The sequence below is a fragment of the Myotis brandtii genome, unplaced genomic scaffold (assembly GCF_000412655.1).
Source record: "Myotis brandtii unplaced genomic scaffold, ASM41265v1 scaffold794, whole genome shotgun sequence".
NCBI lineage: Eukaryota > Metazoa > Chordata > Mammalia > Chiroptera > Vespertilionidae > Myotis > Myotis brandtii.
In genome coordinates this window covers 1,798,198-1,811,392 of record NW_005371198.1, presented here as the reverse complement: position 1 = coordinate 1,811,392, position 13,195 = coordinate 1,798,198, and the positions used below count along the sequence as shown (strand labels likewise).

The 13,195-nt window shown below is 37.8% G+C and overlaps 1 protein-coding gene across 4 annotated transcripts in view; it reads left to right on the top strand.

Annotated features, from left to right (window-relative positions):
* The window catches only part of VCAN (versican), a 105,497-nt gene that overhangs the window by 35,808 nt on the left and 56,494 nt on the right, over nt 1–13,195 (top strand). For 2 of the 4 annotated variants that reach the window (XM_005883614.2, XM_005883613.2), the window contains exons 6-7: nt 1,732–2,025; nt 9,336–11,972. In XM_005883614.2, the coding sequence (XP_005883676.1) occupies nt 1,732–2,025; nt 9,336–11,972 (2,931 nt within the window). The remainder of the gene's footprint in view (nt 1–1,731; nt 2,026–9,335; nt 11,973–13,195) is intronic. The other 2 variants (XM_014531207.1, XM_014531208.1) reach the window with 1 other exon arrangement.

The window sequence follows — 13,195 nt, the reverse complement described above, 5'->3', positions numbered from 1 at the left end:
ACCCCCACCCCCCTGATCGAGACCACAACCCCGGCATATGCCCTGACCGGGAATTGAACTGTGACCCCCTGGTTCATAGGTTGATGATCAATCACTGAGACAGCAGGCCGGGCTGGTGTGTTTTTGAATTTGCGATGAGTATCCTTTGCTAGACTAGATCATTAAGGACAAACCTATTCACCTCCCACCTTATTTTTTTCAGTCAGCTAAAAGTCATTTTTCTTTCTTTTCTTCAAAGAGCTCTTATTTGGATTTGACCAAATTTCATCAGTAGCAATTTTAGATTTATAGTGAGAAAAGCTGATGTGTGTGATTTGGCTATTTTTCCTATGACTAATTTTTCTTGTTTTATAAAGCTGTCACAGAGAGAGAGTGATGGCTCTATTCATTTTAAACAACAGCTTGTTACATCGAAGTTCTGTCAGGTGACGATCCAAACTGTGAGAGCTCTGAAGTCCCAATTGTCCAATATCTCACAGACTCAGCAAGCGGCCTCAGTGAGAGGGAAACAGGACCCGCAGTGGCGACAATGATGGGCTATCAATATTTTAGCTCCTTCTCCCTTTCATTTCATGTTCTCCCTCCTGCCTGCTGTGTTTGCTTAGGTATTCTCTAATTCTGCCTCTGTCTTTTAAAAGGCCACTTGTGTTCAAGTCTGGAAAGCATCGTTTAATTTGCATTGAATTCATTTCAGCCAATTGTTTTGTTAGTTTACCCAGGGAGAATTCCAATATAACAAACTGGCATTTCCAGAGTATTTTATTAATGCATGTTAAATGATAATGAACATATCCCCCATTAAATGGGCCTGGTGATGAGCAAAGTAAAAGTTCAGCCTTTCTTTGTTGGCCAATAAACAAATATAAGAGGCTTTCAAATGTCGTGAGAGCCCCTGCTAGCTAGAACATGTGGGGTCTTTGTGAGAACTGGAGAAAGGAGTCCTCTGGGCAGACAGGTTGCAAAAGGCACCTACCCTGTACAGAGCAAGCTGGAAAAAAGGTCCCCCTTCCTCCTTGGGGGGACTCTGGTGCCTTTGGTTGGTTGAGTGGGAGCTGATGGCCCCCATTCACTCTTCGTCCTGACCATGTGCAGGCCATGACCCGCATGCCAATCCCAGCAGCCCTGTGCCTGGGACAGGAGGGCAGGCAAGGGCACTCCACTCTGCTTCCCTCCCTTCCTGACTTCAAACCCTAGAGGTTTTTTTATTTTGTTATTTGAGTTGATGGGAGTTAATCCATTTTGATGGTAGCAGTACTTGAAAAGGAGGGTCAGAGAGTTACTATTTGATTGTAGGATAAACGAAGTGAAATAGCCTCAGTGACAGTTCCATACAGCTTTCCCTTCCCAGCGTGCAATGTTAGTAAGTACATCACTGGCTCTTTCATTAAAGAGGAAACTCATTTCCTAGACAACAATCCAAAGGTTCACTTGGAAAGGTTTGTTCATCTTAATTATCAATACATTGTTATCAAACAACTGCTTCTATATACCCATAGGCCATAGAAGCAGTCATTTGATAAGCAAGTTTACATCTGAAACTTTTCTGGTATGTGCTATATCTTATCATGCACGAATAGTAACATAATTAAGTAACCGTTATGTCTGCTGCTTTACAGTGTCAGAAGCTGCTACCGTGCCATGAAGAAGTATCACATGCTTCCCCCCCATCACCCCAAACTGTAAAGGAATGAATAATAAAACTTAGGGCTTTTTCTCCTCTTCTTATTTCAGGTGATGTGTTCCACATCACTGCTCCCAATAGATTCTCCTATGAGGAGGCTGAAGAAGAGTGTGAAAACCAGGATGCCCGGCTGGCGACGGTGGGGGAGCTCCACGCGGCCTGGAGGAACGGCTTTGACCAGTGCGATTACGGGTGGCTGATGGACGCCAGCGTCCGCCACCCTGTGACTGTGGCCAAGGCCCAGTGTGGCGGTGGTTTGCTTGGGGTGAGAACCCTGTATCGCTTTGAGAACCAGACAGGCTTCCCTTCCCCTGATAGCAGATTTGATGCCTACTGCTTCAAACGTAAGTGTTTGATACCTTTTTAAAAGTTACAGATTTAAAAAAAAATACTTCGAAGGCATGCATTGATGTTCACCTAGCGATTGGGAAGGATCCCATAACTTGCAGTCTGTGCACGGAGTGGAAACAGTACAGTAACTTTCAAAAGCATGCAAATGGAACAGCAGTGAGATGGTTATAACTGCGTGAAGTTTGACAAATGGTTTTTTAAAGGGGATGAAGAAATGTCAAGTTAAGGTCTTAATGGTGCCCCACTGCACCACAAAACATATATATGAGTCATTATTTTATATTAATTTCAGTACTTAAATGCAATTAGATAGTTGGTGCTATAATGCCAAGGCCAACTGTGGCTGAGTTGAGACCTTGAGTCTGTTTATTTTGTCTTTGTTTGGTATGTCTTTCTTTGAAATGGTGGAGAACTGAAATCTCAGTAATTGCAGGTGAGTACTTGCAACTGACATAGATAATCATAGCATTCAATTAATACCTAAAAATGAACCATGCTATAAATTAAAATCTTCTTTTATCCCATTTTGTTTCAAGTAAGGGAAATGTGTCTTATAATAATTCTCTAGAATCATATTGACATACAATATATGCTTTTTTCTATCTTCATTAGGTTTGCTACTTAAATTGGTGTTAAATAACAATTTTCAACATTCATGATATATTTATTTAAAATTTTCAACTGACCTTAAGTGACTTTATCAATAGTAGTCTCGTGATATAATACTTGTAGAATGTTTAATTAAACAAGCAAATAATCCAGAGTCTGGTGTTATTTACTGTCAGGTCTATATTGTGACAGCTAAACAAAGATCTCCCAAAATTTTGGGTGACCTTGAGTTATGTTTAAGTTAGAGCCATGTTATATTGAAATATAGTGAAAAGTTTTTACCAAGCTTCTAATACATCTTGTTATAGCAACATGTAACTGAAATGAGTAGAAAATAGCTAATGTAATTGGTTTCTAAAGTGAAATATACAGGCATTCTTCATCAACCAAAAAGGATCTGAGTGGTCAGCAGAATAGATATTAGCACAATGGAAAGGTGTTATTTCACACATTGCTGCCTCCCACTAAGAGGCCTCTGCTTGGATCTCCTCCCAACAACTCAGCTTCCTGAGTGTTAAAGCCACATGTTGTGCGTTAGCACAATACAAATGGGCAATAAAAAGCCATTGAAAATACTAGCTTTTGTTTCTAAAACCTGAAACAATAGGAAAGTCTTTCTTGCTAATTTTTGGGAAAACAAACAACAATGACAAAACCTATTCCTAAAAGTAGAAAGATAAACATTCTTTTAAGTCACATTCTCATAACAGTGATTTTCAAGTAGTTCAGGCTCAATGATCAGTTTTACATTGTGACTGATAGGATTAAGGAATAAAATTGGATTGGTGTATGTTGGGTTAGAGAGGTTAAATTAGGGAAAGAGTAGAATTCTTCAACTTCACTACATTCCTTGATTATATATATTTCTTGTGGCACTAGAAAACTTTTAAACATTTTTTCTCCCTGAAGGTAAAATTTAAACCAAAGCTTGACTGTAGACACAAATAATCCATCCTATGTGTTTTAAATTATTTGTTTAAATGAGGAATTCACATGAATGTATGAAATAACAAGCTACTTGGATTCAAATATAAACACCACCTACTAAAACTCTACATGAAAATCTTTGAAAAATTGGAAAGTTTAGGTCTATTATTTTCTTTCTAATTCAATTGAATATATAAATAACTTGGAAATATATAACTTGCAAATATAATGGTTCAAATTTTGGGTTTTGTCCCACCTAAACTAAAGGCTAGATTCTTCTTTATTTCTTCCTTACCTTTAAGAACCTATCATATTCAAAATTTATTCAGTGCATAAAAAGCTTAGAATGTTGAGTCATAACATAAAAACCTTTTTTAAAGCACATGAAATGCCAACAGCTTCCCCAAATTGCTGATTTATTTTTCAAAAATTCTTTTAATATACACGGTATAGCAAAAGTAGGTTTACAGTTGTGAGCACTTGAACATAGTTTATTCTTGTATTATTATTTATTAATTATTGTATTATTTTCCATATGAACAGCTGTAAACCTACTTTTGCCCCACCCTGTATATAGATGTGTACGCACACACACACACACACACACACACACACGTATATAATAATTTGAAAAATATTCTCAAATGACTTGACTGTCATTCACTTTTCCCACATAATTGAGTAGTGAATAAATTCTGTAGGGTAAATTTTGTAGGAGTTGTGGCCCTAGTGACAATTCCAAAAATGATTTCAGAGATGTACAATTGGTTGGTAAAGTAGAGGAATGTAGAAATATCACCATATTTTTCTTGTTTGCTTTTACCAAATGTAGAAAGTGTTTTTATAGTTATTTCCTGGTGAATGAATAGTACCCAATCTTACTTTGCTATAATTCCCTTTTCCTTTAAAAATCATTGGATAGAACATTAATAATGGCTGGTGATAAATATAGTTAGAATCTATTCTTGTCAAATAAATTTTAAAAACAAGTAAATTAATTAAACTAAACTGTGCACATTTGATTTTTCTCTGACCTCAGAGTTAAGTGAGTTCTGTGAAAGTTAGAGGGTTATACAGGGCTTTGAAAGATTACCCAATACATCCCCAAACTTAAGTGAATCAAAAGCATTCAAGACTCATGGTAATCTCTCATTTGATGTTATTAATGATCTCAAGACAGGTAGTAGAACATGTTTCCTAGAAAACCCATTCTAAAATCTCATTACTGTCACCCAGATAGTTTTTCTAATTATATAAAACCATTGGGTTAGAATTGGAGCCCATTTTTCCTTTTTAAGTTAGAGACCAAAATCTAAATAACAGCTGTTTCTCTTATTGAACACAGTTGCTCAGTTGTCCCTCAATGTGTTCCTTAACTGAAATAATTTCCTTGTTTTGAAATTTCAATGTCTAAGCCTTTAATCGTCTATCTGATCTTGCTTTGAGCCCTCCTTTTTTTAAAAAAACAATTATATATTTTATTGATTTTTTACACAGAGGAAGGGAGAGGGATAGAGAGTTAGAAACATTGATGAGAGAGAAACATCGATCAGCTGCCTCCTGCACACCCCCTACTGGGGATGTGCCCGCAACCAAGGTACATGCCCTTGACTGGAATCGAACCTGGGACCCTTGAGTCTGCAGGCCGACACTCTATCCACTGAGCCAAACCGGTTAGGGCGCCCTCCTTTATTTTATATCTCTCTGTTTGATTAATTATGGAACTTAAAATAGTGGCCTAAAGAAGGCTAAATAAGTACCCACTGCTTTATATGCTATTTCATCCATATTTGTTTACTTTTATTTTTATAAATCCTCACCCAAAGATATTTTTTTCATTGACCTTTTTAGAGAGAACAGAGGGGAAGGGAGGAGTGGGAGAGAAAGAGAAAAAAACATCGATGTGAGAGAAACATAGATTGGTCGCCTCCCACATGTACACCGACTGGGGACCTGGGATTGAGCCTGCAACCCAGATATGTGCTCTTGACCAGGTATTGAACCTGTAACCCTTCGGTCCACTGGCAGACACTCCAACCACTGAGCAAAACCAGCCAGGGCCATATTTGTTTACTTTTAAATTTGGCCTGCCCTTCTAACCTTTGGTCAGTTTATTTTTTTGTATGACCTAGATCATAATCTGAGTATGGGCACCAAATCTTATTCTTCCCTTATTGATATTTTAAAAATGTTTTCTGTTTATTTGAATTTGAATATGTTAGCATTCACTCACAAAAATATTTTAAAAGTTTTGCATTTTAATCTCACTGTTTCAATCTTTACTTTCCCCCCAACTATTACAAAGAATCAACTTACTGAGAATCCACTTTATTTGTGATTCCAATGTTTACAGTTATTTATGTATAAACCATTTAAACTAGAAGGACTAATTTGAAGTTAGTCATTTCCTTATAATGTAGGCTAATGGGTATGAGTTAAATCGACTATCACACTGGTAATTGGGTTTTTATATTTTATTAGAAAAATCTGCCAGATGTCTCCCAACAGAAGCATGGAGAAGATAGTCCATAGAACATAAAATGCCATAAGGACAGTGATGTGAAACATCTGTGTGGTAGACAGCTGCAAGGTTGGAAGGAGCTTTTGTGGGAAAAGAAGCATGCTGATTTCTGTTGGCTCCCTCGGCAATGAAGCTGAGGGGACACTGGTAGTTTTCCAAGACGTAAACTTCTCCATATGAGTGCTTCTGGAATGACACCTATAGAATAGCCTACAGTTGTGTTCTCACCTTCATAATAATCACCATTAATACAGTGACACTCACAACCCTCTTCAAAGATATTTGTATTTTTTAAGAAAGATTTTTCGGGGTGGGGCAAGTGGTTGAAACAAATGGCCCAGAAGAGGAGCTATGCTGAGTTATGATGGGAATCGGCTGTTACATTGATGAAAAATCTACCCAACCCCAAAAAGGAAGTTTGAGGTTTTTCATTCCAAGTAGTATAATTAATTAAGTTAATTATGAGCAGACATTTTAACAGGGCTCTAAAATTACTGAAAACCTTTTTTTAAAAAAAAAATATATATATATCACACAAATCCTGGCTTTGTAAGGGAGATCCTCTCAGACTCACATTACGGTCACTTCACTATGTTCCGGGACTAGATGAAGCCAACACCAAATGGTACCGTAATAATTGACAATGACATAGTTAGTGTTTTAAATGAGTCCTTCATTTTCAAACACTGTCAAGTGTTTGCATAGCCCTGTAGATGTTGCTAGCATAGAACTGGGCTTGGAACCTAAGGATACCTGATTCACAGACTCTGTTTGGCCCTAATACAGTTATCACCTCTTGTTAAATTAATCTTATCAGCTATGAAATACTCAGAGGGAAAAAGCAAAATTACCTTTTTTGTTGTTAATAATATGAATAATTTTTTATAATATGCAGTGTAGTAAGTGTTTATATTATGTTTCCATGGTAACTTTCTTTGAATGTACATTTTACTGTTTTCCCAAAGAATGCGGTTATAAGACAAAAATGATATTTGGCAGTTAAATGAGGTAACAGTGATGGAATTTCAGAGGCTATAGAGAATTGAATTAAAAGAAAAACAGTCAACCACGCTTTGGCTCCTTAAGTTGCTCATGTCAATCAAAATAGATTAAAGCTTCTTCCAATAAATGAATGTAGAAAGAGCTTTTCTTTAAAAAATAAGAAAAGGAGAAAAAGGATATTTTATATATTTTGAAGAGTTCAATTCTGTTTTTAAATTTAGTTTTGTTTTACTAAAGAAGGATAAATAGTGACAGACTTTAAAGATTGTTTAAATGCACTGTACTATAGTCACCAAGTTTTTATTATAAAGTTGATTAATCTGGGCTATTATAGCTCAAGTCTGATTTACAACAAAATGACATCATTTTATCATTAAATTTTTAAAATAGAATTAACTTTTAGAGCAGTTTTAGGTTCACAGCAAAATTGAGTGGGCAATGCAGTGATTTCCCATACACCCCCTGTCCCCACAGGCACCGCCTCCCCCGTTATTAGCATTCCCCTTACATTTGTTACAGTTGCAGACCCACATGTCACGTCATAATCACTCACAGTCTATAGTTTACAGTAAAGTTCACTTTCTGTGCTGTACATTTTATAGTTTGGACAAATACATAATGACATGTATTTACCATTCTAGTATTAGAACAGTTTCACTGATCTAATATCATCATATTTTGACAGACTAGATGGAGCCCAAAGGTATACAATTTCATTTTCCAAGGACTCCTGTTTGGGGATTAAGAGTAAGACACAAGATATTATAAATACTACAGATATTACAACTCTTATCAGGGGGAACAGGCATTACCCATACAACTAGTTTTAAGTTGTACAAGATACAGCAAAGCAATGATTAAGGTTTCCTCAGTACAGTTCCTTCTGAGTTTAGTGGCAACTAATTTTTGATTTCTGAAAGTCTGAATTTGAAAAAACAAACAGCACACAACCCAGAATCTAATCTTTCTTTTTTTAAAAAAAATTATTTTTATTGATTTCAGAGAAGAAGGGAGAGGGAAAGAGAGTTAGAAATATCAATGATGAGAGAGAATCATTGATTGGCTGCCTCCTGCATGCCCCCTACTGGGGATGGAGTCCCCAACCCAAGCATGTGACCTTGACTAGAATTAACCTGCAGGCCGACACCCTATCCACTGAGCAAAACTGGCTAGGGCAACTCAGAATCTTTCTGTACTAAGCTGTTGCTTTCCCCCGCTATGTTGAGAAGAAATCTTGTCTCCAACACTGTCGCTGTTACACACAATTTAAATGTCTTTAAACAGGCCAAGCCATTCTCTGTAAATCTAGATGCCTTCTCATGTAGCGTTTTCTGATGACATGTTACTTTTTATTGCCTGAGCCTATTCTTTCTGATGCTCAGAGTTGTTTCCAGTGATTTGTAATTACAGACCTAAAATATATCATGTGGGTACTTTACTTCCTGTTCTACATTTGCGTCTCATGCTAAAGTAACCCTGGAACCAAGACCTTTAAGAGCTACAAGCACATTCTGTAGAACATTAGAACAAAATGTAGAAATACAACAAATGCCAAGTAACCTCTGCCAAAAACATTTTATTGTTTATTAGAACGAGGCTCCACTAGAGTTGAAAGGAGGAGGAAGACAAATGCCCAACACCTGGAATCAGTGACGAGTGGTTTTAAAAGTTTAATATCCTGTTTTTATGAAGCCCCTCCACATTATGGACAATGTAATCGTTTATGTGTAACTTGGGGACATTTGATGTGGCTTTTGGTTGTTTTGCAATCTAAGGCACTCCCTCTCCCCTGAGTCACTGTGCAACTTGAGAAAGAGAGAGAAACCTAGAGGCAGGGTACAGAAGCTTCCAGAAGAGTAACATTAAGTTCTCCTACTAGGTTTCAAGTTGCTGCTGTAGTTTCTGATAAATCACCTATCTACTACTTCCAAACTCTGCATTCATATATATTTTTGGACATCTCCATATTTTAAAACTAGATAATACTCATTTTCTTTAACCAGGAACAATCATTCACACCTATGGGTAAAAGCAATGATAACCCTTACACTATAAAACAAGTGATCAATTGGTGACTATTAAATGTTCAGTTGCCTTTGGGTTAATTTAAGTAGTTTTTAGATTCCCATACATCACAAAACACATTTGGGTCACCCCAAAATACACAGCAGCATTTAACAAACACTGGACGTGCAACTTTTTATTAGTGCCTTGTCTAATCAACTCTTTGAAATTATTTTCTAGCCAAACAGAATATATCAGAGACTACAACCATCGATCTGAATATCCTTACAGAAACTGCATCACACAGTTTATCCAAAGAACTACAAATGGTACCTGACAGAACTACACCAATCACCCCTTTAACTACTGACTTACCTGTCATTACAACAAAGTTCCCTGCTGTGGGAAACATAGCCAATTTTGAACAGAAATCCACAGTTCAGTCTCCAGTGGTCACACACAGATTAGCCACTGATTCACCCACACCTTCTGGGAGTACCATATCTGAAATTAGGGAAGAAGTGCCCCAAAGTACAACTGTCACCTCCCGTCATGCTACTGATTCGTGGAATGGTGTCATGGAATACATGCCAACACAAGAATCAGTTACACAAATTGAACAAATAGAAGTGGGTCCCTTGGTAACATCTATGGAAATATCAAAGCACATTCCTTCCACAGAATTCTCTGTAACTGAAACACCTTTTGTATCTACAACAATGACCCTGGAATCCAAAACTGAAAAGAAAAGAGTAAGCACTACTTCTGATTTAGTGACAACAACCCGCTATTTCACCTTGGGAGAAGCTGGCGATGGTGGTGAAGACAGAACATCTACAGTCAGATCTGGCCAGAGCACCTTGGTCTTCAGCCAAATACCTGAAGTCATTACAGTGTCAAAGACTTCAGAAGACACCACCCCAAGTCAACTAATACCAGCATTGAGAACGGATACTTATACCAAGGATGGAATACAGGAAAAGGTCACTGTCGACCCATTTATAGGAAAAATAGAGGAAGAAGACTTCTCTGGAATGAAGTTCTCTACAGCTTCCTCAGAGTCTTTGGTGGAAATGACCAAATCCTTTGATTCACCAGCACTGACAACAACAAAGCTAAGCGTTGTGCCAACAGTGGCAAGAGATGTGGAGGAAGACTTTACAAGAACTCCAGTTGGATTAGAAACAGATGGCTATCAAGACACTACAAAGTATGATGAGGGTATTACAACAGTGCATTCAACCCACAGCACTTTAAGTGTGGAGGTAGTCACTGTATCAAAATGGTCATGGGATGAAGATAGTATAACCTCAAAGCCGTTGGAGTCCACAGAACATGCACGTTCTCCAAAATTGCCCCCGGCCTTACTCACCACTACAGGAGTGAGTAGAAAGGATGAAGAAATCCCAGGTTTCACTCAGGATGGAGGAGATGAGTTTACTCTTATCCCAGATAGTACTCAAATGCCATTAGAGAAGTTTACTGAAGAAGACTCAACAGACCATGGGAAATTCACAATTAGATTTCAGCCAACTACATCAACTGGCATTACAGAAAAGTCAACTTTGAGGGATTCTACAGCTGAAGAAAGAGTTCCCCCTGTCACAGGCATGGAAGACCGAGCAGCTCATGCAACTGTAGAAGGAAGTGCTTTGGATAAAGCAGAAGATATGGATGTCTCTGAGCCTGTATCTACTGTCCCTCAATTTGCACACACTTCAGATATGGAAGGATCAACATTCGTTAATTATAGTAGCACCCAGGAGTCTACTTATGTAAGCACTTCCCATACCGTTCCTCTTTCTGTAATTCCCAAGACAGAATGGGAAGTGTTGGTACCTTCTGCTCCATCAGAAGGTGAAGTTCTAGGAGAACCCTCTCAAGACATACATGCCATTGATCAGACTCACCTGGAAGCAACAATTTCTCCTGAAACTATAAGAACAACAACAGAAATTGCACAGAGAACAACTCAGGAAGAATTTCCTTGGAAAGATCAGACTCCAGAAAAAACAGTTCCTGCCCTTGGTTCTACAGCTGGCCCAGCCAAGGAAGCAACACTACCTTTGGATGAACACGAAAGTGATGGGTCAGCATATACTGTTTCTGAAGACAGATGGGTGACGAGTTCTGAGAGAGTCCCAATTTTAGAAACAACTCCAATTGGAAAAGTTGAGCATACTCTGTCTTATCTACCTGGTGCTGTCACTGAGCACAAAGCAAAAATAGATGAAGTTGTAAGGGTAACACCAAGCATGGGGCCAACGGTATTTTTAAGTCCAGAGGCTGAACAAAAATATGAAACAGAAGGTACTAGTCCAAGGGGAGTTGTATCGCCTTTAAGCACCAGTGTTACCCAGCTTATAGAAGAAACCACTACTGAGGAAAGAGAGAAAACATCCTTAGATTATATTGAGTTAGGTTCAGGATTATTCGAAAAGCCCAAAGTCACAGAACTCCCAGAATTTTCAACAATTAAAGCCACAGTTCCAAGTGAGATGACTACCGCCTTCAGTTCAGCAGACAGACTTCACACAACTTCAGCATTCAAGCCCTCTTTAGCACCCACTGAGAAACCTCCCCTCATTGACAGAGAACCCGGTGAAGAGACAACCAGTGACATGGTAATCATTGCAGAATCAACATCACATGTTCCTCCCACTACCCTTGAGGAAAAGGAAATGGAAACCGGTATCGATAGAGAGTATTTCACAACTTCAAGTCCTCCTCCTGTCACACAGCCAACAAGACCGCCCACTGTAGAAGGCAAAGAGGCCTTCCGTCCTCAGGCACTTTCCACTCCAGAACCCCCGACGGGGACAAAATTCCACCCTGACATAAATATTTATATTATTGAGGTCAGAGAAAACAAGACAGGTAAGTCTTTGCTTTTTAGACATACCAGTCAAGGCAATCAGCATTTTATCTTGAAAATTTCTTTTGGAAAAAAAGTGAACTTACCAAATGCTGCCATTAGAAGATATCTGGAGTGTGAAAAAGTTCTGTGTTTTAGCTTCACATATTTGTACAAGCATTGGAAGAATATGTTAAAGAATTTGGAAGAATGTTAGATACAATTTTATTTTAAAGGTTATAAGAAGCCCTGCTTTGTCATCTAATATAACCAATCATCCCGTTACATCACTTCAGAACATGCAGAACAAAGTGTGTTAATTTCAGTGTCTTTCCATGCATTACTACTCAGTGTAGTACTAGACTGTGTTAACATTCCATTGGTCTTTAACTATTAACCTTCAGTACTTACATCGTGGACAGCTAAAACCCTTTTCACATTCCTAGGGCTGACAAAAAGACATCTAAAGGTTTGCTATGGTTGTTTTTTGTTTTTATTATTATATGACTTGTGGATGAGTTATAGTCTGATGCTTAAATGTTATTTCATGCAAGTTCCAAATGTTTTTAAGTTGTTGTCCTTGGGTATTTTAATGAGGCTTTAAATATTTAGGACAAATACAATCTAGCTCAGTTCTAGGAATTGCTATAATTCATTGCATCCGATACCATTTCAGAAGATGGCTATGTCAGCATTATCTCTCTTTCCTAAAACCAGGTTATCATGTTATTATTTTATGGTTTTGTTGTTTCATCTGTAGGATTGCCTTATATTTTGCTTATTTATCTCTCTGGTGAAATGTTTAAAAGCTTTTTTTTTTACATGGATTAATACTTGCAGTTTTCATTATCAAACATACTGTGCTCCTTTCTAAAAACCACACCATCTTTTTTTTTAATTTTGGTAAGCTGAGTTTAGACTACACAGTTCAATAGATCAAGTTTGTTTGTCTCTTTCTAAGTTAGGAGTCAAGATCCTTGATTTTAATTAAGGTGCTATATTCTAGTGTTAATATGTGAATTAAATGAATGGTTACTCATTTTTCCTTGACATGGCTCTGGGAAGACGGACTAGAAGAATGTGGTATGTTCTCTCTTACTGTTGAGATAGGCCCCTCAGAGTGTTATTTTTCTTAAGAGTAACTCTATCGTCATTAGAGTTCCCAGGAGGGCACTTTTTGGGAACAAACAGGTAACTCTGTTGTCATATCAGTTGGCCTCCAGCTCTGTAGATGGAGATTTCACAG